The sequence below is a fragment of the Eptatretus burgeri genome, chromosome 1 (genome assembly GCF_056783735.1).
Source record: "Eptatretus burgeri isolate ZD-2024b chromosome 1, Ebu_testis_v1, whole genome shotgun sequence".
In the NCBI taxonomy this organism is placed as follows: Eukaryota; Metazoa; Chordata; class Myxini; order Myxiniformes; family Myxinidae; genus Eptatretus; species Eptatretus burgeri.
The window spans coordinates 23,769,279-23,796,365 of record NC_140961.1 but is presented as its reverse complement, the minus strand read 5'-3'; the positions used below and the strand labels follow the sequence as shown (position 1 = coordinate 23,796,365).

The following is a 27,087-nucleotide window of genomic DNA, read 5'->3' as shown; positions in this document are numbered from 1 at the left end:
CTAAAAAAAAACTAACAAAAAGCAAAAATAGTAAACGGTAAAATGGGAAAGCAATATATTTGCAAATCACTGGTCGAGTTATCAGTCTTCCCAACAAGAAGTACAGATAAGCGTTGTGTACCCTTTCATGCAAATGATCTACCTTGTTTGGATGTGCTTGGATGGAGAGGGATTGATTGACTGAAAGAACCTTGAAGAGAAAAGGGAGCTTGGCACCAAAGCGAGCATGTACGCATTCGCCAAGGCACTGCGCATTGTCCAAGATCCAATGGGAGAGCTTCGAAGGTCGTATGTGATCATCAGCAATCTCTGCTTCACCCTTTGGGTGCGTTCCCATCCACAGCTACAATGACATGAATGCACATCATCATTCAACTGTATTATATACGAGCAAATACCACCCGTCACTTCGCTGACAGGAATACTTGAGTTGAGAGGGAGAAAAAGAGGGGTGAAGAGGGAGAGAGGGTTGGGGGAGAGAGAGCAGGGAGAGTGAAGCGGTGGGAGAAGGGAAGACAGTATGAGGTGAGAGCAAGGGAAGACAGACGTGTGGTTGAGCGTTAATTACAATTCATACTGTTTCATCAAAATGATTCAGCATAGAATAACAGTGAAGATGTAAACAAAATAATGTCGAAAATCCATTTTCTACCAGTCACGGCCCGGACGGACACGGACACGGACACACACAGCAATTTTCCAGGAATCTGCAGGTTGGAGTCAGTGTGATTACCGACTGTGATACTGTATACAACCCAAAAACCTTGACTAGCTTTCACGGAAAAACAATGTTGCATTTATATAGATGTTTCAGGGAGATGTTTACAAACATTAATCTATATAAACAGCTGCGCGTGACGGGTGGAAAAAAATAATTTGGCTCGGCAATTTAGAAGACACGTTAAACACGAACAGCTCAGAAATCGGGTGTTATTGCACGAACCACTCGCTCAGGGTGACGTAGCGTGGCAAAAGCGTCTGCAGTGAGTGAACGATGCGCTCAGAATGACATAGCGAGGTACCACTATCAACAATAGAGGCTTGGCAATTGGCTTAAGCACTCGTGCAAGCACTCCAATGAAATGGTTGATAAGGAACGGTTGGCCATCATGCAGGATCCCTTTAACTTTAAAGCCAGTCTTCACCACACATGCAGCAGTTAGTGGAATAAAATTAATTCGTTCAAATAATGACTTTATCCACAAGAGTTGCTACTCGTCTGTGCACAGCACATGTCACATGCTACATCGTTTCAGGGTCTGTGCAAACGTTGTAACTGCGTTTTTTTAACGTGCGATTCTTTTTTACCAGATTTACTCTGATCCCCTGAAGAGCACCTCACGAAACCTCCAAAAATATAAACACAAATTTGACAGACATTATGGATAGGCAGTCCCTCTGGAGGACAAGGCACGAGGTCGAGCAGCGGATGCATTAAATCATACAGCTCAATGAAGTTGGTTAATTTTGGCACGTTCCTAAATTTTTTGTTCACTCAATGTAATTCTCCAAATAAGAGAAAAAGAAAAGTTTAATACTTTGGAAATTTCACATTTTCTTGTTTATCTATGGAGAAGGAGGGAATGTACCCATGCTTGCTTAAAGTAAATAGGTATATTGGCTTAGTTATAAGACTCGTTATTTCTTTAAATTAACAGATTTCACAACAGATTTAAACACTTATTTAGTCCGGACAACATCTGATCATCAAAACTGAAATAATAGTTTGATCTTCTTCCTCTTTCGGCTACTCCCGTTAGGGGTCGCCACAGCGGATCATCCGTATGATCCGCATAGTGATTTGGCACATGTTTTACGCCGGATGCCCTTCCTGACGCAACCCTGGTCACCTCTTACGACACAGGGGTATGGTACACCTATTTTAACCAGGGTATACACCGGCCCAGTAAACTGGTACTCATTTTGCCGACCTCGGAAGGATGGCAGGCTGAGTCAACCCCCTGGTGTATTAATTCAGTGGCTCAACGGGGCTTGAACTCAGGACCTTTTGGATCCCAAGCCACTGCCCTAACCACTGCGCCAACACCAGGCTTCCATTGAAATAATAGTTTGATGATATACTTTAATTAGTCCGTGAGAGTATATCGTGGAAAAAAAAAAATAATGCATGAAATCGCTCTAAGCTCCGAATTTGAAAACTATAGTACTTACAAATGCAATGTATGCAGCAATTCATAGCTATGATGAAGAGGCATTCAATAATATGAGGAAAGTGGAAGAAAAAAAAAAACAACTATCGTTAAGAAATCATTCTGGCCTTATATTTTCTTATAAACCTTGAAGTACAGGCTATCAAAGAAACCAAAAAAAACATAGCAGCTACAGACCACAGCGAGGGTACTTGGATATGCCTTTAGACCCCATTGAGAGTGGTGACCAAGGATGCACCTGATAAAGGATATAATTAAATAAGGCCTTTAATTATTTTCTAAAAGGGGTGTTGTTTTAATTAACCCAAACATCCCATTTTCACTCTTGCACTTCCTTGGACTTTTCTTTGTGTGCATGCAAAGTTTCAGGCTGCGAGGTTTCATGGTTTTGGAGTTATGGAGGGGACACACTGACATTTATTTGTTTAGAAGATTGAAAATAAAAATCAATAAAGATATCGTTCACTTCCATAAAATATACATCAAAGTCAAGTGTTAAAGATGATCAATCTGTGATTACAATTAAACAATCAAATACAGCTGTATATTTAAAGGAACAATGAAATCATCAATTGATGGATTGGTTAGTAAGAGACAATTTTAAAGATTGCATTATACACGACAATATTTACAATTTTAAAACTGCATATTGTGCATTTTATCAAAGCGCTTGGGATTGGACTTGCTTACTGCTGATATACCAACATATATATGTATTTATATATATATATATATATATATATATATATATATATATATATATATATATATATATATATATATATATATATATATATATATATATATATATATTGTTGTGGTTACCAAATTCGCAAACCACCATTCAGGTCCCTTAGGTGAGGTATCTCGGTAAGTACATGTGTAGTTAGGCCCAAACCCGTTGTCTAGTGGGAATACATGTCATTTATACGTGCTGCGACTCTTCAGGATAGCCGTTTTTCTTTTACTATCTTTATTTTGGACCAACCGCCATGATTACCACCACAACCACAACATCAACCACCAACCACAACGCCGCTTCACCACAACCGCCACGACCTTCACGTCACACCTCGCAACCGTAGCATCGCCACCGTTCTTGCCCCGCTGTGGGTACCGGTGTTGGACTCGTGCAGGGCGCACGTTGAACAGCGTGTGCAAAATCACGGATTTTGTGCTTCAAAAACGGATCAAAAACGACACACGCCCACTTTTTGCCGTCCAATCGGTGAGCGAGGGGCGATTTGGCCCCGCCTCCAGAACAATCGATATATGCAAATTTGTGGATCAAAAAGCCTTCACGCCCACTTTTTCTCGGGCCAATGGGGAGCGAGGTGAAAGGTCAAAGGGAGGGGGTCAAAGGCAAAGCTACGGGGGGATAAAAGGACCGTGTTCGTCAGTCAGAGCCGTGTGGAAGTCTGGAGCCCGAAGCCTGCAGTAGCTGGAGAAGCTGAAGAGAGTCGAACGAGGAGAGCCCAAAGAAGAGTCCAGGGTGGAGAGTCCAGAGGTGGAGAGGCGGCAGCGGCGAAGGCAGACGAGGGGGTGCTCGCGACGGTGCCGGGAGCTGCACGCCCGAGGAAGGCCGGCAGCGCGACCTGGCCGAGGTGGAGACGCACACCAGGGATAATAAAGATCCTCTATACCCCGAGCATCAGCAACCCCCTCCTGTTTCCCCCCGCGCTGAGATAGTGCGACCAAGGGGGCCCCTTTCCCACCCCCTGCCAGGCACTGTCCGCGAGGCCCGCGGAGTGAGGCGCCGGCGCCGCTCCGCGTCTCATCACCAGACGGGTAGGCGCGACCCGGTCTCGGCCTCAGGCCCGCCTCATCCTTGAGGGTATTTCTTTTCCTTGGTTTTGGGTATGTGTTGTCGGCGCCGTCTGTGAAGTAGAATTGTATAAGTGTTGCCGTGTGCTCGGTAGTCGGTATTAGCTCTGCACTGTGTTTTCACTTTTATATTTGCTTTTTGTGTAAATGGAAGTGTGTTTTCTTTTTTTTGTGTGCATTTGGTGGAATTGTATTTGTGTGCTTCCCGTGTGCCGCGAATAAATGTGCTTTATTGTTGAACTGTTCTCCCGCTTCGCTTCGTCTTTTCCCCCATTGAATCCTCATCTTGCTTCACGTAAAGGGTTGGTAGTGGGCTGAATACGCCCGATAATTAATCGAACCGTCGAGGTCGACGATAACACCGCTCGGTTATTCTGATAGTACGGAACGGGTCGCTTAAGTGGCCCGTGTCCGAAGTCGACCTGCGGCGAGGTGCGATCGCCCGGTCTACCCTCCGCGTGGGTACTTAGGTAGGTCGAATTTGGCGAGCAACCCTATCCCACGCGGGGGCTGATTGGCTCGATCGCGGTGAGACCGAAAGGTCCACCCGTGACTGGTTCCCGGCGTTAGTCCGAGAGGGTCACGACTGGATTGTCCGTCCGGTGGGCGACGTGCCGCGATTCGAGTTACGTGGCCGTCAGCACGCCGGCGGGCGCGAAGACCGCAACACTGGTGTCAGGAGTGGGATACAAATTCATCGCCCTCCTCGCGGCACTGGTATTGGAGAGCGGGACAACAGGCTCTCCTGTCTCCGGCTAAATTCACGGGAATCGGTCCAGGGGTGAGAGAAGCGACCCCCGATTCCCTCCAAATTACGAGCGAGCAAATTAACCCTTCACGAGAAGCAAGATGGCGTCTCAAGGCGAGCGGGAGCCGGGGGTATTAGAAATGGATGTAGAATGTGTAGGATCCATGGTCCAGGATGGAATCCCCGAGCAGGAAATGTTGATTGTGCAGGAACACGGACTCGCCCAACTGAACCCAGGGCCCGAGGTGGGTGCGGCAGCGGCCGCGGTGTATGACACCTCCCCCCCCCCTCTCCACCAAGACCCTTCCCCAACCCCTGCCGAAACGGCTCACTTGAGTGCATCCGACATGGCCCAGCTATTCACCATGCTGGCACAAATGAATGCGGCAATGACAAATGAAATGAAAAACGAAATGAAAGGCAATACACAACAAATAAACGAAAAGATGGATACAAAAATAAACGGAATGGAAGCAAACATGAAGGAAGAAATGAAAGAGCTACGGGGTGAGACGCAGAACATGGGAATGGGCCTGGAAGGAAGCTTGGAAGAACTAAAAAACGAAATGAAAAAGGAAGTCGACACGATACGAGCGGAGGTGACCGGGTTAAAAGAGAAAGTAAAAGGAGTGGGAGTCGCAATGGAAGAAAGTAAACAAGAGAGGGTAAACGAAATAAAGACGGTGGTGGGAAAAATAGACAAAGTAGGAAAAGGATTGGGAGAAGTAAAACAGGGACAAGACCAAATAAAGGAGGAAATCGGGAGGAACACGACGGCGATAGAGGAATTAAAAAGAGAACAAGGGAAAATAAAGGAGGGATTGGGAGCCGTGAAGGAGGACTGTGAGAAAAGACATCGGGAAATGACAGACAAAGTTGAAAACCAGCGAAAGGAGGTAAAAGCGGAGACACAGAAAGGATTAAAGAAGGTGGCGGAGGAATGTAGAAAGAGACATGAGGAGGTAATTAATGAAATGGAGTGGAAAGCCGGAGAAAAGACAGAGGAACTGGGGGAGCAGATAGGAAAAAACCGGGGCGAGACAGAAGAGCAGTTTAGGACAACGAGGGAGGAAATATCCAAGACAAATAAGATGGTGACACAGGTACAAGGGGAGGTGGAGCAAATAAGAGAAAAAGTCGGGGAACTGTCGTTAGGAACGATAGGGGAGGAAATAAATGGGGTAATAAAGGGGAAAATGGAGGAAATGGAGAAGAGACTGACGGATAGGGTGGAGGCCCGGTGTGAGAAGCAGGGTGGCCTCCTTCGGGAACAGGGAGAGAGGATATACTCCCTCGAGGCGGATCGTGCCCAGGTGGGGCCGGTGTCACAGGGCGGAGGAGGAGGCTTGCCCGATGCGGGGGTGAGCATGCCAAGCTTGGGGAGGGTAGAGACCGCGGGGTCTTTTGGCCTAATGGGGGTACCCGGAATGACTGTTCCAGGGGGTGTGCAGAGTGTGAGTCCAATGGCTTGGGAGAATAAGCGGGACAACGCGGGGCACGGACAGACGCAGACAAGGGTGGTGGAGCCCCCGGGCAAATGGCTCGGACCCTGCGGGAGTGAGGCACCGTTGGGACTGGGGAGGTACACTCCTCCCGGAGTCCCTAGGGAACGGGAGGAGACCTCGAAAGAACCGAGGGTGCCGCTACCCCCGTACGATGGCAAGACGGACTTGAGGGCATATATGGCCCAGTTCCAGTGTGTTGCCAGAGGCAATGGCTGGAACGAGGTGCAGGGTGTGGCACAACTCACAGCGGCCCTGCGTGGCGTGGCTTTGGAAGTCCTGACCACGGTACCCAGTGAGGGGGCGACCCTGGAGGATCTCCATTCGGCCCTAAAAACCGATTTGGCATGGACCAGCAGAGCGAGCTTGTTAAAGCTCAGCTCAACGGGCGCAAACGACGTCCCCAGGAATCACTGGGAGAATTGGCACATGACATTCGCCGCTTGGTGGGGATCGCGCACACCAACATGCCGCCGGAGTACCGGGAGGAGATTGCCCTGGACCATTTCCTTCGAGCAATAGGGGGCACCGATGTCGGAGCATTGCTCACCGTATGGCGCCCGGACAACCTCCAGAAGGCGGCTGATACTGCTGCCTGCTGGGAGGCAGCCAGAACGCCATTGGGAGGGGCTGGGCGCCATGCGGTGGCAGTCCGACAGGTGGACCCCGTGCACGACAGTGCGCTGGGAGCCGGGGCAACCCTGGGCGACCAAGCGCGAGTGGAAAGGATGGTGCAGGGCATGTTCGACCGCCGGTTCGGGAGACCTGTGGAGAGGCGGTCGGGCCCGGGAAGGGCGGGAGATGGGCCATCGGGGGTACCCCAATTCGGAATGGAGGGGGGTATAATTCGGCGTACTGGAGGCAAACACCTTACCAGAAGAGGTGTTATAATTGTGGCGCAGGGGACCACCTGCAGCGGAGGTGCAACGCCCCGCGCAGGGAAAGGCCCCCGCGAAGAGAAGAGCCACGGCCCCCTAGACCACCAACTCCGCCGCGGGCCAATAGGGAGCGCCAGGGCCAACCATCCCCCCTTGCACCAGTCCCCGGGAAACTAAGAAGTGCCGAACATGTAGGGCCGTGTTCGGCAGACTCAGACGGAGAAGAGCCCTCAGAACTGCGACAGGTCATCAGTTGTGGCCAAATTGGCAAAGGTAGCTTAACAATTCGGTGCAAGATTGCCGGCGTAGGGGTAGACGCCGTGGTGGACACAGGAGCAAGCGCCACGATCATCAGCCCTGTGGTCCTTGATTCGAGTGTAAACGGTTGGGATGAGATCCACCGTCTGCAAAACCATAGTTTGCAGCTAGCTACCGGGGCAACGGCCCCTATCATAGGACGTGGTTTCGTGTCGTTTAAATTGGGCACTGTGAAAACCAAGATAGAGGTTTGGGTGGCAGAGGTGTACGACCCATGTCTAATAGGGTTGGATGTGCTGACGGCCGGTGGTTGTAAGATCGACTTGGGCCGGGGGGTCATGCAGTTGGGTGGTGAGGAGTTGCCGTTAGGAGGCGTGAGCACGGACGAGAGGGTGGAGCTGGAGGCTCCTGACTCTGTGGTCATTCCCCCGGGTGCCGAGGCGGTGGTCCCGGCCCGGTGGCGAGCACCCCCAACGTGGCAGGGCCCCTGCGGCCTAGCGGAACTACCGGCAGGGCCGTCAACCCCGGGCTTAGTCGTGGGCCGCACCCTGGTAAGTACCGACGGGCCAGTAGTGCCCGTACGGGTGATAAATGTTAGCACAGAACCACGCACTATCAGGAAGGGCACGAAGGTGGCAGATTGCATCCCAGTAAAAGAGGTCGCAGAGCTGAGGGACGATAACGTCGAGCCGGACCGGCCCCAGAAGGAGTCTCCAGACTCGATTAGGAATTGGCCCAGTCCCATTTGTGAGATGGTAAATCGGAGTAGTGTAGATTTGGAGGAGGCCCAGCGGGAGGCCTTATACAAGCTGGTCGACCGACACATCGGGATCTTCTCCTTGTCACCCGAGGATATTGGACGTACGGGCCTGGTGCAACATCAGATCCACACCAATGGGGCCCGGCCTGTCCGTCAGCCTGCTCGAAGGCTCCCATGGAGCAAAAGAGAGGAGGCTGATGAACAGGTTGAAAAGATGCTCAATGCAGGTGTCATCGAGCCCTCGGGAAGTCCTTGGATGTCACCAGTTGTGCTGGTTAAAAAGAAGGATGGGACCACGCGTTTCTGTGTGGACTATCGCCAGCTGAACAACGTGACACTCAAAGACTCCTATCCCCTGCCTAGAATTGACGATACCCTCGACGCCGTTGCAGGCTCTAAATGGTTCTCAACTTTGGACCTCAAGAGTGGGTATTGGCAGGTGGAGATGGATAAGACGGGGAAGGAGAAAACGGCATTTTCCACAGGGAAGGGACTGTATCAGTTCACTGTGATGCCGTTCGGTTTGTGTAACGCCCCGCCACCTTTGAGAGATTGATGGAGCGTGTACTAGGCGGCATGCCGTGGCAGTCATGCCTGGTGTATCTGGATGACGTCCTGGTACACGCTAAAACATTCACCCAGGAGATAGCCAATTTGGACCAGGTGTTTGGGCACCTCAGGCAGGCAGGGCTGAAATTGAGCCCAGAGAAATGCACTTTGTTCGCGACAGAGGTGGCCTATCTCGGACACGTGATAGGCCGCGAGGGGGTGAAGACCGACCCCGGAAAAATTACAGCGGTAGAGGAGTGGCCCGTACCTACAACTGTCAAACAGGTGCGGGGCTTTTTGGGACTTTGCTCCTACTACCGGCGTTTCGTGGCAAACTTTGCGGAGATAGCCAGGCCCCTTCACCGGTTGACGGAGAAGGGGTTGAGATTTAATTGGACGGAGGAGTGCCAGGAGGCCTTCCTCAAATTAAAGGGGTGTTTGACATCCGCACCTGTTTTAGCGTACCCCACCGATGACTGGATGTATACCCTGGACACGGATGCAAGCCAGGAAGGATTGGGAGCAGTCTTGTCTCAGACACAGGGGCGTGGAAAGAGTGATCGCGTATTACAGTCGGGCCATGAGTAGGCCCGAACGAAATTATTGCGTAACTCGTAAGGAACTATTGGCTATGCTGTCTGCCGTGAGCCATTTCCACCCGTACTTGTACGGGAGGAAATTTTTGGTTCGAACTGACCATTCCTCCTTGCAATGGCTCTTACGGTTCAAGGAACCGGAGGGCCAAATTGCAAGGTGGTTGGAAAAATTGCAGCAGTACGATTTCAGTGTGGTCCATAGAGCCGGTAAGGCTCATGGGAATGCCGATGCGCTCTCTCGACGCCCCTGTCTGAGGGAAAACTGCAAATATTGTACGAGACATGAGGAGAGGGACCAATTGGCAGACGCCTCCCCGAAACTCCCAGTCCGTGCGGCCCGGATGGTAGGCCCAACTTTGCCACTAACCGCGGGAGAGGAATTTGGTGGATTGGCATGGAGCACGGCCCAGCGGGAAGACCCCGTGCTAGGGCCAGTGTACAAATGGGTCCAGGAAAACAGGAGGCCCAGTGGGGAGGAAATCGCCCCATTCGGGGCGCGAACAAAGGCATACTGGGCTCAGTGGAGGACCCTAGAAATGAGGGACAACATCTTGTATCGCAAGTGGGTGGAGATTCCTTCTGAACAAACTTCTTGGCTGGTGATAGTCCCTGATGGGTTTAAGACCCAAATTTTGAAACAGGTGCACGGTACCCGCGCCGGCGGCCATTTGGGCAGGACCAAAACAAAATCTCGGGCCCGCCGGCGGTTCTATTGGGTTAACATGGGGCGCGATGTACAGGACTGGTGTCGAGCATGCGACGCCTGTACTCCAAAACAGGGACCGCCACAGAGCATGAGGGCCCCACTCCAACTACATCAGGTTGGGGCTCCCCTGGAGCGAGTGGCCATGGACATTTTGGGACCACTGCCCCCCACTCGCCAGGGTAATAAGTACGTCCTCGTAATTATGGACTATTTCACCAAATGGCCAGAAGCCTTTGCCCTTCCCAGCGAGGAAGCAGGGGTTGTGGCCAAGGCCTTCGTAGAAGGATTTACATGCCGGTATGGGATTCCGCAGGAGCTGCACACGGACCAGGGACGAAATTTTGAGAGTGAATTACTAAAAGAGGTGTGCAGGCTCCTGGAAATTCGAAAAACACGGACAACGCCCCTGAGACCACAGTCTGATGGCATGGTGGAGAGGTTCAACAGGACCCTGGTCCAACAGTTGGCCCTCTTCACCGCCACTAACCAGGAGGACTGGGATGAACACCTTCCGTACCTCCTGATGGCCTATCGCGCGTCCCAGCACGGGTCTACCGCATGTAGTCCGGCGCTGTTGATGTATGGACGGGAGCTGAGAAGCCCCGTCGATTTATTGTGCGGTCCGACGCCTGAGCGGCTTGATAGGCCCCCGGGGAGGGCTATGCCCGTCGGTTGGAGGAGGGCTTGGAGAAGGTCCACGCCTTCGCACGACACCAACTCCAACAGGCGGGCATAAAAATGAAGCGCAGGTACGACCACCGGAGCCAGGTGAGCAAATACCCACCGGGGGCAAAGATTTGGTTCTTTAACCCCCGGCGAAGGAAGGGCAGATGCCCGAAGCTCACCTCACCTTGGCAGGGCCCGGGGGTCGTCCTGGCGCAAGTCAGTGACGTGGTCCTAAAAATTAAAATGGGACCACGAGCCCTCCCCCGGATCGTCCACGCGGACCGCCTGAGGCCTTACAAGGGCGACCTTACGCCCTCATGGATATGTCTTGCCGGAGGAGTCGGTGCTGGAACAGCCGCTCCCGCAGAGGCGCAGGGCTCTCAGAGTCTTGCGACGAGTTCACGAGCCCAGTAGGAAGGGAGGAAATTCCCCCCCCTTGGGAAATTGATTTTTGGGACATTCGAGGACAGTGACAGACTTGTGAATGTGTAGTGGGGACGTAGCTTAGCTACGTAGTGTTAAAAGGAACGTGCTGTAGTTTAAGGGACGACGTGGGAGCACGAGTTAGTTAGGGGATGCAGTTAGAAGGATGGCAGAGTTCAGCGGTGTGTGTATTGAAGAGTTGTGAGGCGAGTACATGATGAGTGAGTGAGGCCAGCGGGTCTGTGTGAATGGAGCGAATGGGGAATGCATGGTGCGATGAGTGATTGGGGGGAGGAGTGACTCCCGCCCAAGGGACCCCGGGGTCAGTGTAGAGTGAGTTAGGGGGTTAGTCAAATTGAAAAATGGAGGTCGTTTTGTTGTTGGTGGGAAAGTAGGCTCGAGACCCATTTGGAGGGGTGCAGGAGCCCTGTTGACGGGCTTGGGAGCGTGGCTGCGAAAGGTGAGTATCGCTGAGAGGGTACCCCGGGCACCAGGCTAGTCGGCCGGGGTAGGCCAAGGGCCCATGGGGGGCCGGGATAGAGTAGTGGGCACGGGTGCGGCTGCTTGGTGCGGGGCGCCATTAGCCGCGTGGGCAGTGTTGTGGGCACGGGTGACCCTCGGAAAGGGGCCCGGGAGGCCGGCCTGCCACGTGTGCGTTTCAGGGGAGGTGCCATGGGGGGCACTCCCCGGTGTTAGGGAGCTGGTAGGCTCGGAGGCAGTGTAGTGCCCGGGGGTGCCATAGCGGGAGAATCGGCAGAGGGTCGTGCCTGCCAAAGGGAGCCACGTGTCCCAGCCAGGAGACCGTGTGAGGGCACGGAGAGAAAATTGGGGGGCGAGGCCCGAAATTGTGAGGACACCAACACAGGCGACGGGAATCTGGGTTGTTAGAACCAATAGTTTAAGCGCGAGGCGCTTGTTGAAAGCCCCGGGGTAGTTTAACAGTTAAATGGATAGGGTAGATTAGGAGATGTACCCCTCCGCACCATCCATCCCCTCACTCTCGTTGTGGGCCGCTGGACCCACTTTGGGTTATAGATCGCCGAACTCTGGGGAGGCCATTCTGAGGCTTGAATTGGGCCTCGACACAGGACATTAGCTCTCCCTTATTCCCCTCCGGGAAGAGAACGTAGGGGTTGGGAGTAGGCTAGGTGACAGAATAGGTTAGCCGAACAAGGACGATAAAGGGGGTTAGGGGACGATTTATAGAGGGGAAGTAAACATAAAAGTAAAAATAAAAAAAAAATAAGTTGGGGCTAAATTGGGGTTTGACAAATTAAGGGAGTGGGTATGTACAGTGACAGGCAAAGGCGATAGGTTGGGAGGGAGACAGGTAGGTAGGTCCGAGCCCGCCTTCCAAGTGGCCAGCACCACCACACTCCCTCCACCAACCTCCACTGAACGGCAAAGGCTGGCCAACTTCATCGGCTGGCCGTGTTTTGCTTCAAGGCAGAGGCCGGCCAACTTCATCGGCAGCTGTTGTTTTGCTGCGGGGCCTGTGCCATCGGCTGGCCGTGTTTTGCTTCAGGGCCTGTGCCGGCCCACTTCATCTGCCGGCTGGCTGTTGTTCTTCAAGGCCTGTGCCGGCCAGTTCATCTGCCCGCTATGTTTGCCTGCAGCGGCCTTCTTCTGCGGGCTGTGTTTGCCTGCTCACCTTTGCCATGCCATGCCCACTGCCCACGTTCACCAGCCCCGTTCAATTTTTGCTTTGCCCCCCCTGTTCATTTCCATGTGCGCCAGGATCAAGGCAACAGTTTGCAAGCTGCGAGAACTGCCCTGTTGGCAGCTACAACACGGGCCTGCAGTGGCGGCCCGTGCACCGTGTTTGTGTTCATCCATCCATTCGTTGTGCTCATTGCGTGTGCCACTTGAGCTGGCACGGAGACTGCGTTTGTGCAGCCCATGCACCATTGTGGTTCACTGCGTTCAGTTCAAAAGGGAAGGCCTTGGACTGCGTGTGAGCAGCCAGCCACGTTCCCTGTCACCTGCATTGTTTGAGCCAGGGACTGCATGCGGGCAGCCTGGCTCCCTGTTAACTGCTTTTCTTTTGCAGAGTTCAGTGATCCTGGGCCATGGTTTAGTGTAAAATTTGTAAGTTAAGGTTAAGATGTACTGTAAATATGAGTGCGCCCCCGGCATGTATGTCTTAGCGCCGGCAATTTTATTTAAGTCGTCCGTGTGAGTGAGTTTGTTTAGATAGTTACGCAGCCCTCAGGTTATTTATTTTGGGGACACGAATACCATGAATGTCGCACTCAGGGATCCGTAGGTAAAATGTACTAGGGGAAAACTACACATGATGGCACACGAAAATTTGACGACTCGGGACGAGTCTGTAAAAAGGGGAGGGGGTAGTGTTGTGGTTACCAAATTCGCAAACCACCATTCAGGTCCCTTAGGTGAGGTATCTCGGTAAGTGCATGTGTAGTTAGGCCCAAACCCGTTGTCTAGTGGGAATACATGTCATTTATACGTGCTGCGACTCTTCAGGATAGCCGTTTTTCTTTTACTATCTTTATTTTGGACCAACCGCCATGATTACCACCACAACCACAACATCAACCACCAACCACAACGCCGCTTCACCACAACCGCCACGACCTTCACGTCACACCTCGCAACCGTAGCATCGCCACCGTTCTTGCCCCGCTGTGGGTACCGGTGTTGGACTCGTGCAGGGCGCACGTTGAACAGCGTGTACAAAATCACGGATTTTGTGCTTCAAAAACGGATCAAAAACGACACACGCCCACTTTTTGCCGTCCAATCGGTGAGCGAGGGGCGATTTGGCCCCGCCTCCAGAACGATCGATATATGCAAATTTGTGGATCAAAAAGCCTTCACGCCCACTTTTTCTCGGGCCAATGGGGAGCGAGGTGAAAGGTCAAAGGGAGGGGGTCAAAGGCAAAGCTACGGGGGGATAAAAGGACCGTGTTCATCAGTCAGAGCCGTGTGGAAGTCTGGAGCCCGAAGCCTGCAGTAGCTGGAGAAGCTGAAGAGAGTCGAACGAGGAGAGCCCAAAGAAGAGTCCAGGGTGGAGAGTCCAGAGGCGGAGAGGCGGCAGCGGCGAAGGCAGACGAGGGGGTGCTCGCGACGGTGCCGGGAGCTGCACGCCCGAGGAAGGCCGGCAGCGCGACCTGGCCGAGGTGGAGACGCACACCAGGGATAATAAAGATCCTCTATACCCCGAGCATCAGCAACCCCCTCCTGTTTCCCCCCGCGCTGAGATAGTGCGACCAAGGGGGCCCCCTTTCCCACCCCCTGCCAGGCACTGTCCGCGAGGCCCGCGGAGTGAGGCGCCGGCGCCGCTCCGCGTCTCATCACCAGACGGGTAGGCGCGACCCGGTCTCGGCCTCAGGCCCGCCTCATCCTTGAGGGTATTTCTTTTCCTTGGTTTTGGGTATGTGTTGTCGGCGCCGTCTGTGAAGTAGAATTGTATAAGTGTTGCCGTGTGCTCGGTAGTCGGTATTAGCTCTGCACTGTGTTTTCACTTTTATATTTGCTTTTTGTGTAAATGGAAGTGTGTTTTCTTTTTTTTGTGTGCATTTGGTGGAATTGTATTTGTGTGCTTCCCGTGTGCCGCGAATAAATGTGCTTTATTGTTGAACTGTTCTCCCGCTTCGCTTCGTCTTTTCCCCCATTGAATCCTCATCTTGCTTCACGTAAAGGGTTGGTAGTGGGCTGAATACGCCCGATAATTAATCGAACCGTCGAGGTCGACGATAACACCGCTCGGTTATTCTGATAGTACGGAACGGGTCGCTTAAGTGGCCCGTGTCCGAAGTCGACCTGCGGCGAGGTGCGATCGCCCGGTCTACCCTCCGCGTGGGTACTTAGGTAGGTCGAATTTGGCGAGCAACCCTATCCCACGTGGGGGCTGATTGGCTCGATCGCGGTGAGACCGAAAGGTCCACCCGTGACTGGTTCCCGGCGTTAGTCCGAGAGGGTCACGACTGGATTGTCCGTCCGGTGGGCGACGTGCCGCGATTCGAGTTACGTGGCCGTCAGCACGCCGGCGGGCGCGAAGACCGCAACAATATATATATATATATATATATATATATATATATATATATATATATATATATATATATATATATATCAGGACTAAGGATATGAAAGTACAATTAGCCCCCTCTGTATCTGTACATCAGAGATGTACAGCCAAGTTTCAAGTTAAGTCTCAAATCTCGTAGTATTACTTCAACTTGCATCGTTCCATCCAAATTTTCTTATAAACCTTGCAGTACAGGCTATCAAAGGATTGAGACAGACCACAAGGCTTCATTTTGTGCAGTTTTGTTTTGTTTGTTTTTTTACATCTGAATGAGACCACTTTGGGAATGTTTTCCACAATCATGAATAAATTAAAACCACACAAGTGCAGCCTACAAGCCAGTCTGGTGATCGGCCATCAGATAATGCTTGTAAGGAAGAAACGGAAAAGGAGATTTTAATAACTTGCTTGTATATGTTGGCGTTTAAGATGCCGTACTTTTTTATATTTTCTTTTTTAAAAGATAAGTCGTGATATACAGCAAGCCTTTAAATATTGTGGGGGTTACGTTCCTGGAAAATGGGCCTTTGGGAAATTCAAAACCATCATAGTTAAAACCAAGGGCCTATGGGTTAAATGCGGTTAGGTTCCTGGGCTTTTAGAAAGTGCAATATAGAAAAATGTGGGTGGCAGCCAAAAGTAAATACTAAAAAAAATATATATATCCACCATCACAAAGTCATCGCCAAGGGTAAGCCTCCCTGGGCTTACCCCTGGCGATCGCCCACGACTTATCCTTGGCCAGCGATCCAATGATGGCACATTTATTTTCAGACCACCATATGACCTTGACCTTCAACATTTAGGGAAAGAGTGAAAATCAAGAAAATGTGTCCCCATCCACAATCTATCCATTAAACTCACATCTTGAACATCAGAGGAAAATTATTCAAGTTATGATCAAAAAGGTGTATTTTGTTAATTAGGTCACAATCCCCAAAAAGTAGGTAAAGGACACTCATCAAAAATATCAGGTGCACAACTTCAGTGCAAGTACACTGTTATGATGCTAGACATCTTGGAAGACCAAGCAGTCTTTGAGCGATGACCCCCATAATAAATAAATGAATGAATAAATAAATAAATAAGACTTTTTTTTCTTTCTCTTTTTTTTTAGGCTCCCGTTTCACTTTGACCTTTAACTTGGAGGGGTATGATGTAAATCAAATTGAAATTTCCTTTATGATGAAGTCTCCTGCTGCGTTGAAGCAGATTTCACATTAAATGTCGCCGCTCCCTTCAGTAATGCATCTAAAGCCCCCACAAGTCCTCTCCTCTTCATCTCTTATATCGTTTCCCTTTGTAATCTATCAATGTGTTCCTTTTATAAATCGTTCAGCAGCTCCGTAAACCAGCAAATTAATAAAATAAAATAAAATCACTTTTTTCGACCGTTTTACGCTTCGGCAGCATTATTAAGGGTGTAAGAGTAACAACAAAAAGCTCTTGATGCGAGATAACCGTCACAACTCAGCTCAAAAACCGCAACTGGTCAAAATTAAGCCCCGTGATAACTAAATCAGTTCATAAAGAGGTTGCCAGCGAATGGTCAAAACCATGGCTTGCATTTTGATGGGGCCGATCGACCTCGCCCCCGTGATCGACGCGGTGGTCGATTTTCAGGGGGTCTTTTTATCGGCCCCGTAAAATTAAGCTGTGAAGAAGAAAAAAAAACTACGATTACCTGTATAGCAAAACAAAACACCTTTGTTCAACACCATTGGTCTCCTTTTGGACGTGAAAAACGGACAATGACATGGTTGAAGCCATCTCCACAGATGATGAGAATACTGTTGTGTTGGACTTATCTTCAGGTAGCTCAGGGGATGAATCTCTTTCACAATTATCTGATGAGTCTGATGATAGTGACTTTTGGGGGTTTCTGCCTGAAGATTTACATCAATACTAAACCTACTAAAGTTAATTAGTATTTGGCAGAATGTACTGAACACATGTATCTGTTATGTTATTGGGCTGGAGAGAGAGATACTTGCAGATAAATTAGTTTTGTTGGGACAGAAATGCATCAATAAACTCATTAAATTTGCAACTGTTCAGATTTTTTTTTTTTGGCCATTCAGCTTTGCAGCAAATAAAGTTTTAAATTTGTTACAAGAATAAATCTTTTGACATTATTACTATGTTACTGGTGGATCCAGGTGTGGACATTCAAGTACAACCTACATGACAAGGTAATGGCAGTGAAAAGTCAAGATTTATCCCCCATGTATATGTTGAACACAGTGGGCTAGTCCAGGGGGAGAAATAGGTTGGACTTGTATACGTAATACTTCAATGGTCCCAGTTAAATGGCATACATGTAATGTATTGTACCGGCACATCATTCATGCAAATTGTCAAAACATTTGTCATTACAGGAAATAATCCACAACAACAAAGACAACTTAGTTGTAATACTTTTTAATGAAAAGGATTGTGGGAAAGTACTGTGCTTGAGCAGAAAGTTCTGTTTCTCAGAACTTTGTGTTTGGCCCCATGAAGGACCGTTTAAGGTACATTTTGAAATTACATAGTTAGGATTAGGCTCAGTTTATTCAGATTCTTTGGCAGTTCAGTTTGTACGGACATTGGTCAATTTGGACCACATGTTAAAACAATTTACAAAAACTAATTCACAAGATTTTGAAGGTATTTTAAAATTAGCCCCGTGGGCAAAAATCAGCCCCCTCACCCCACATGATGAGGCCGATTTATCAGCCCCATCCGATTTTGAAAATGCAAGGCCTGCAAAACCACAACGTTTAGGGGTTTACTGTAATTTACAATTATTGATGAAGTTTACATAATCCAAGTCAACTGACATATTTCAATAATCACAAAAAATCATTTTTATCGAGGTCGGACATGCATGGGGTTACCGATCAGGGCATGTCCACGACTGCAAATAATTTACCGCTGATTTCAATAATAATAATAACAATAATAACAATAATACCATTCCTTTTGTACCATAAAGGCACATAGGGCTGCCGAGGCAGTTTCATTAGCAAGGAGTACAGTCCTGAACAGGTCACCACTCTGACGCAGGTTGCCCCGAATGGTTATTACCCCAGTACACTGGTACTCATTTTGCTGACCTCCGAAGGATGACAGGCTGAGTCAACCCCACCTGGTGTTAATTCAATGGTCGACAGGGGCTCGAACTCAGTGCCCTAAGGTTCCAAACCAGCCACCTTAACCACCAAGCTAACACCAGGCAATTGATTTATAAAGCCCGTTTTAATTCAACGCTCATTCAACGATTATTTTCTGAACATTGTCAACAAATCATTATAAACTCAACTCACAAGTAAGTCACAAGTCTCCAGACATCAAGTCTCAAGTCAATTTCGTAAAGTCTGAACAAAATCGCAAGTTGCAAAGATTTTGCGACTCGAGTCCAAATTAACAACTCTGCTGTACGTCACCTTGATATACGTCGTTTCATTTACAAGTCGCTGCCTACTAGACAGCAGCGTACTACTTTCAGGGGTCAAATAAAAGGAAAGTTACTTTATCATCAAATGGCCAACGAAAATTCCACATCCTATTTAGTGCAAGGTAACTGTAAAATGGCCGAGCTAAATATACAACCAACGCCATCATAGCATGACATCATGGAGAGGAGGTGGGATGGGGGAGCAGGGGCAGGGACAAAGCGTCTGTTGGATGATCACTAATTATGAGCGTTGGTGGTAAATAAGAAACGAAGAAAGTTATTAGGCTACATATCAACAGAATGGGCATTTTGTGTTGTGGGTGCGTGTGGTTTTCGGTAGTTCTTAATTCTGTCGCCATTTTTCATCGTTAAAACCACTTTGTGGAGTTATAAACATCCACAAAGTGATAGTTGTGATTTGGGAAAGAAAGAAAAAACAACTCAAGAAAAGTATTACGCTGTGTTGAGGATCCAAATCGAGCGGATCGTTCCTCAACGCCGCACGAACCAATTCAAAGCGGCAACTTCATACGAATCAGCCAGATTTATTGGGGACATCGGGGAAACACGACACAAGCAAAACATTCACGACAATGTTATAATTAATCTATAACCCGTTCTTAACTAGGGAGATACGGATTACAGGTTTTGAAGGGGTCCCTAACGATATAAGCCTTAAACGACATGCAAACAAGACATGGACAGCATGCAGACAAGACACAGAGTACTTGGTGATGTTTCATGGATGAGAGGAAAGTGTCAAAAGCACGAATGTAGCTCGTGACAAGCGGATGTCCACGGATTTGAGCCCCAAGCTCGAGCATTCCGCGTTGCAAAAATGGCGCTCATCCTCCTTTGTCGCACCGCCCACGCACGCGGCCTCCGCGCGTTCTGACCCCACGTAAAGTCGAAGGCACAAGACCGTCAGATCGAGGGTGGGTTTCAGCTGGTTTCTCACAAGGTCCAGCATGCAAGTCCAGGCCTGGCCTGTTTACCAGGCATCCTTCACGAAGCAGATCGCAGACAGACACAGCCATCCCCTACACAGCAGATCATGACTCCCACCAGTCGTTTCTCATCCAGCCGAAGGCAGACAGACCTCATGCAGTCCTTTCCCTGCCTTTCCTTCAGCTCTGGTTCGCTTCTCTAGGCCACAGAAGGCAGACTGCACGCTCAGGTTCCGTTTCTCTCTCTGCCAATCGCACCACTGGCTTTCCTTTTTCTGCTCGCCTCCAAAAACCGACTGCTGTTTTTTACTTCTCCAGTTTCACTTCCTCTTTTCAGCACTGTTGCCCCTCAGTTTCACTTCCTCTTTTTTGCCACCCCCCCCCCCCCCCAGCGCTGGGCCTATTGTCCGGAGAGAAGAAGGAAGAAGAAGAAGCTCTCGATCCACCACCAATGTACAAACAAATAACAGCCTGTGACACCTCCCGACACACATGTAACGTCAAATTACCGAACAACCTGGCTAAACATGCATTTAATGGGGGATCTGGGCTAATCCTATATTTAGTCGCATACTAAGGGCCATTTTTTTTGTATACCTTGTCGAGGCTCGTATAAGAGCTAACACACAACGCACATCAAGGGGGGGGGGGCATGAGACAGGAGGGGAGGGAGTGGGAAGGACAAAACAGTGGGGAACAGAGACATTAGGAGATCTGTGGAAGGGAGAGGGATGGGACAGGGAACATGGGGAATAGAAGATGGACATAACAGGGACTTTCAGGAAGGAAAGTAGGGAATTTGAAGGAGGTGGGCTCGGGTGGATTATCGGGGGTAGAAAGATCGAGGATTTGGATGGGGGATGATAAGAGGTGATGGTGAACAGGTGTTTTGAAGGCCTGGAGGGAAGAATGGGAATGATTAGAGTGAGGGAGTTTATTCCAAAGGCGGGAAATAAGAGGAATGAAAGAGTGAAGGTGAGCAGTGATTCGTGATTTTGGTAGTTTTACCAGAAGGGAGTTGTTGGCGGACCTTGAGCGCCCTGCAGAAATGTGGTGGGGAGAAATCGCAGAGAGAGCAGGGGGGGCGAGGCTGGAGAGGAGACGGTAGAAGACAGAAAGACCACTGAGCAACCTGGGGTGATTGAGTGAGAGGCCCAAAGACTCAGCCTCATTGCAGGAGATGCCAATGATCCGAAATGCCTTGGCTTCTACAGCGTGAAGCCGAGAAAGGTGGGAGGCAGGAGCACCAGCCCAGAGGGGAGAACAGTACTCCATCAGGCTGCAGACAAAAGCTTTGTAAGAGGTCAGGAGCTGAGGTGGGCCGAGGAAGGACTTTGCACGACGGAGGATTCCCAGTCGGCGACTGGCTTTGGAGGCGAGGTTTGAAATGTGGCTTTCCCAGGAAAGGTCATGGCAGATAGTGAGACCCAGAAGCTTGAAAGAAAGGACTTCTTCCAGAGGATTGTTGAGAAAGTGGATGGGGGTTTTTTCTAAACGGTCCTTTCGAAGAGACATAGTGAGAGTGTGAGATTTGTCCGGATTGAAAGACATGTTCCACGTGTTGGACCAGTTTGTGATTTTATCCAGATCAGCAGTGAGCGAAAAAGCTGCTGCTTGCCGGTCTGAGGGATGACCGATGGTACGGCAGAGGGTGGAGTCATCAGCAAAGAGATATAGAGGATTTTCCAGACAGTCGGAGAGATCATTGATGAAAACCAGAAAAAGAACAGGGCCCAGAACGCTACCTTGAGGAACTCCAGCCTGGACAGGAAGGGGGGGATGAAAGAACTCCATTTACAGCCACACGGTGACTGCGACAGGAGAGGAAGTCTGCGAGCCATGAGTGGAGATGGGCTTGGATACTATAGGAAGAGAGTTTGGTGAGCAGGGCAGGGTTCCAGACTGTCAAAAGCACATGATATGTCCAGGGACATTTCCGTGATATTTCCATAACAATATCAACAGAATGGGCATTTTGTGTTGCGTGTGCGTGTGGTTTTCGGAAGTTCTTAATGCCGTTGCCATTTTTCATCGTTAAAACCACTTTGTGGAGTTATAAACATCCACAAAGTGATAGTTGTGATTTGGGAAAGAAAGAAAACACAACTCAGGAAAAGTATTACGCTGGAAGTTAAATTTGATGCTCGTGAAAGACCACTGGAGATCGGTACAGCGCTTGGCCTACCACCACCGACGGTCAGAAAAACTTGTGTAAATGAAGACAAAACTAAAGAATTAGCTGAAAGCGAGATGCCATTAATCGCTACCAAAGTTACTCGTAACAGATGTGGTGTTATGGGAAATATGGAAAGATCAAAAATCAACGTAACATGCCAATTATTAGGATGGTGAGGCTATTTACATCATATCTCCAACGCAAAGCAAGGCCTAACTCTACAAGAAAAGCAATAAACAGCATGGGATTCAAACAAATTTCTTCCATACGAGAAGTACTTACACGATAATGCTACGCAGAATTGCCAAAGCTTGCTTCCCACCTCTGCATAGGGTTGATCATGTGCGATGTCTCCAAAATCCCCGCTGCTTGCCAGCAGCTGTGCCACCTCACTCGCCTCCCCTATCTTCCCCCATGCGTACTGCTGTACTACGCATCGCAGTGGGAACACTGCCAAACAAGATGCAAAGATGATACACACAACAAACAATCAATAGAAACAGCTTGTGAATAATAATAATAATAATAATAATAATGATTATGACAATTCAATCCTGTCCACTGAACTGCTACCATGATGTGGTGATTAAGCTTGAGCACCTACCTTAGTGACCCAGATAATTAATATGGCAGAGGGAGCTACTGCTCCTCGAAGGGTCACCTAAGTCAGAGTCCAGGTCAGTGGGTATGGTCAGAATAAAATGCACAACATAAACATGATGGTGTGGAACAATGCAACAAATTACAAATTCTGGTCACCGTCAGTTGAACGCCAGGCCTGGCCAGCCGATTTGTGAAGGACAGGACAAAACGTTACCCTGGCAGACTCCTTAAGTAGTGAATTATTGGGGGGGGGGGGGTGTGAAAGCATTCGGAGCATGAGTTTTGTATGACTGAGTGGACCCCTCAGGGGCCAGTTTCAAAACTATGGTGCACAGGGGGTCAAAATCGAAGTACTTTGATCATGATGAAAGTCATTTTTTCCGGAAAGTAGACATACTGAGCTTTCTAAAACTGTATAGTTTTCCGGTGTTTCATTCGCTTAGGTACCAGATAATTGCAATCTAAAGTAGCGGCGATGCGTTTTTTTCATGCATTTCACACCCAAACATAACAATGAGTATCTTCTCATATATTGCTTAGCAGAACTTTTACTTGTTGCCAACGCAAGGGACGACTTGGTCACAGTGTTTTAGATTTAATCAGTTTCTGCTGCATTTGCTGCCAAATAAAGCAAATTTTCAACAATTTAAGCACGAAAAACTCATATACTCCCGACAATTTGTACTTTCCCAGTATCTAACCGTCATATTGGATGGAATAAACAAGTTCTCGATGCAATTGACGATCAGTTTTTTGTATAGACCAAGTGCTACAAAAGCGTGACATTTCAGACATTCAACATCAATATTTTCACCCCCAGCTTGTTTCATCAACTGGTTATGGTATATCAAAAAATTATGTCTCATTTGTTACAGCAGAGTTTGTTCTTATAGTTTCAGTTAGTTTTTTTTTTCAAATATATCACTTACATTTTCTGATACAATACTTCAAACTTGACGTTCCAAAAACGTGACGTTTCAGACAATCAGAGGTCCACAATTTCATCGGACCTTGAGACAATTAGAGCCATTTTGTCTTGAAGACCTAATGTTTTTCTGTAAATAGACATCTTCAGCTCTCATATAAAATCAACAGTTGTCGATATTACATTTTTGTTGTGTTAGCGGCCACTCAGAAAAGTACTTCAACAATTTATAACGGCGTTTGCCGATTTTCACGATTTTGGCTCATATTGTCTCTGATGTACATTTTCCACTACAGCGTCACCACAGGTATCTCAAACCATGGGCAGTAGTATACAGTTGATACTTGCATGGAAATCTAAGGCTTCTTAGTGCTTGAAAGTGTTGTTTTGACACCCGTTTTGTGATAACTGACTATTTTGCACAATGGAAAAAGCCACTTTTTTGAGTTTATCTGTTTCTAGTTTTTCATGTATCACTTTCATATTGTACAAAGTATATATTTTCTGAAAGCTTGAACCTTGTTCTATCTGTTAAACATCACTTAAGCTGAAAATAATCATCTGTATGCTCACACTCAGGGGATTAAACATGGTTGTTCCACAAAAGGGAGTTTTGAAACTGGCCCTCAGCCTCCTGACGACTTACAAATCAGTATTATGGCACCAAAGCGGATACATGGGAAAAGGGGTGATGGGGAAGGGAGTGTATTTGGGGGGGAAGGGGAGGCTCAATTTACTTCCAGCAGGAATGAATTCGTGTCCATTTAATCATAAAGATAATCTCCTTAAAAGCCCCTCTTTGGTCGATTGAAGAGCGAGAACAGAAAGCTGAGTGCGCTGGGATTCCAAATGTAGCAGTTATTGGGTAGTCATTCGAATCGAAAAAAAAAAATCTCAAAAAGAAATTTTTTGAGATTTTTTTTTCCGACGCTTATTGTCGGGTTTTCCGTGTGTGTGTGTGTGTGTGTGTGTGTGTGTGTGTGTGTGTGTGTGTGTGTGTGTGTGTGTGTGTGTGTGTGTGTGTGTGTGTGTGTGTGTGTGTGTGTGTGTGTGTGTGTGTGTGTGTGTGTGTGTGTGTGTGTGTGTGTGTGTGTGTGTGTGTGTGTGTGTGTCTGCAACGCAAGGCTCCACAGCACAAAGCAGCAAACTAATTTCGATGAAACTTGGCGACAGGTGCCATATGGAATGGGAGTGTGCGCGTTTGAGTTTCGTTGCTAAAGGCCCAGTCACACCTTGACGTTTTAGCCAGCTTATGCCGACTTTTGAAAAATTTGTCTGAAACACTGGCACACGTCGAATACGTTATGGGTAAGTTTTGGAAACATTGAGAGCACACTGAAAAACACTGCCATACGTCATAGTACGCTGGCTTTCATCGTTGTACTTTGCGGTTGTCCTCAGATTTTAGCATGCTTGAAATTTGTTAGACATGCCAGCGTATGACTCACAAGTTCCGCTACGCTGACCATAAGTTGTAGGCACGTTTTGCGATCGTTGACACACGTCGACACACGTTAATTGTAAGTTAATCATAAGTCGAAACACGTCGAGGTAAAGTTTAGCGTACCCGAAACTTATTTCTAACCTATGAGTAACGTGTTGTAGGCACGTTACGCGATCGTTGACACACGTCTACACACGTTACTTGTAAGTTACTAATAAGTCGAAACACGTCAATGTAATGGTTTGCGTCAGTGTTCCAGACTCCCTGGTTTTGTTTTGTTTTTATTTATTTATTTTTTCTTCGGTATGACGGTCATGTTGACACTTCAATTTCTAGTGCGGTTATGATTTAAATCGTTGAGCGGCAGCCTATTAATTATATTATATTATATTATAACCGCACTAGAAATCGAAGTGTTAACATCACCGTCATACAGAAGAAAAAAAAAAAACCAGGGAGTCTGGAACACTGACGCTAACCATTACATTGATGCGTTTTGACTTATGAGTAACTTACAAGTAACTTTTGTCGACGTGTGCCAACGATCGCATATCGTGCGTACAACTTATTCCCATCGCATGCGGAACGTGTGAGGCATACGGCAAGTACGTCATAAAATGTTAAACACGTTTAAAAGTACAAGACTTACTCCACTTACTACGACGTATGATAGCGTACTTTAGCGTTCTATTCACGTATACCAAACCTACCCATACCGTATTCGACGTGCGCCAGCGTTTTAGACGCATTTTCAGAGGTCGGCATACGCTGGCAAGATCGCCAAGATGTGACTGTGATGTTGACATTTCCATTTCTCCAGCGGTTATGATTTGAATCATTGTGCGGCAGCCTTTTAATAGGCTACGCCACGTGATCGTCGGCGATACGTGCAGTACGCTATGCATAAGTTAGACTATCGTTGGGCATAGATTGTGAACGCCGACAACAGGCTAAGCATTCATTGGTATAAGTTATCTATAAGACAACGAATCGTTCTGTGTCCGTTACTAATATGTTATGCATACGACCAACTCGTCATGAATATGTCCGAATCTTTAACAAAAACATCAAAAGTTCAGCGTAAGCCAGCGTTTTACATACATTTTGATACGTTGCCATTGCTGACTAAAACGTCAAGGGGTGACTGGGCCTTAAGCAACCACCCGTTGCCGAGCAACGGGACTTTGAAATTTTTGAAAAGTCATTGAAAAAAAATTTTTCGAAAATCAAAAATCGGCTTCCAGGCTTTTATGCGCACTATAATCAACCTCTTTGTCAAAAATTTCCAGCCGGATCCTATGAAAACTGTCGAAGATAGACTTTGAATGAACCCTGGTCAAAAACAATAAAAAAAACGAAGTTCGTTATATCTCAGAGACTATGAGTCAGGTATACATGAAACTGGTATGGTAGGTTCATGGTATGTCCTAGTTATGTGTGAGAAAGAACCGTTGCTATGGACCCCTCCGTTGCGTAGCAACGGCCGAAAAACCTCTAAATGTGGGGGTATTTTAACGAAAAAGCAATCTGCAGCATTAACCCTTGAAGCTAGAATCATGAATTTTCTTGTGCTTAATCCTCAGGTCATTTCCCATCGAACGGGCCCATCGCGTCAAGTTCTATTGGGTAGTCGATTACCCATGTCCGCCTACCGGCTTGTTATTTATTATTCCACAACACCAGGAAACCTTTGGGATGACTACACAAACTACAACTACAACTACAACTACAACTACGTGTTATAAAAGATCCTTTTTTGTGTGTTTCACTTCATTTTAAACTCTCTTTGATTGGCATACAACACGTTTGTGAAGAACAACATTGTCTTTTGATTAAATCCGTCAGCGAAGCGACAGGTCGGCCTGTCCGACCTCGTACTCACTGTACGTCACTGTCCGTGTGGACTGTCCTCCTGATTGGTCAATCGTCTCGTCAGCAACTGAAACAAAGTTTGAAAAGAACAAACACCGATCGAAGCCTCACCAGCCTCCTTCCCCGAATCGGCCATTTGTCCGTGCAACGCGTACAGTGCCCCCCTCACACGGGCCGAAGGATCGAAACAATTCATTCATTCATTCATTCTTCAGTATGGTCGCGTGCTGTGAATTCTTCCGCAGTCGGATTTATTAAATGACAATGTTTAAACTCGAGCATAATTCAGATATATGTAATGTGTACATTACAGAGGGTAGTATTTATTTATTTTATTACTTATTTATTTAGTTATTCTTGTTATTTATTTATTAAAAAAAATTCAACAAGTAATTGCTTTAATACTGATTGCCATCAATGCAGATCGAATGTTTTATATACAAACAAAGAGGAAATAGCGCCGTCAACATAGAACGACGAAACTGACGAATGACGTTCGGTGAGCGATTCATTCGCAGTTTCATGGAGCAATGGCCGTTTTAAGAA

General features: G+C 48.0%; 1 protein-coding gene across 4 annotated transcripts in view; it reads right to left on the bottom strand.

Moving 5' to 3' along the window:
* MPI (mannose phosphate isomerase) overlaps nt 1–26,786 on the bottom strand; it is a 46,581-nt gene extending 19,795 nt beyond the window's left edge. For 2 of the 4 annotated variants that reach the window (XM_085875505.1, XM_085875526.1), the window contains exons 1-3: nt 26,653–26,786; nt 22,020–22,147; nt 143–343 (exon numbers count right to left, since the gene is read on the bottom strand). In XM_085875505.1, the coding sequence (XP_085731631.1) occupies nt 143–343; nt 22,020–22,147; nt 26,653–26,737 (414 nt within the window). In that variant the 5' untranslated portion in view covers nt 26,738–26,786. Of the gene's footprint in view, nt 1–142; nt 344–21,979; nt 22,148–26,551 lie in introns of all 4 variants that reach the window. The other 2 variants (XM_085875536.1, XM_085875516.1) reach the window with 2 other exon arrangements.
* Nucleotides 26,787–27,087: the final 301 nt, after the last annotated feature.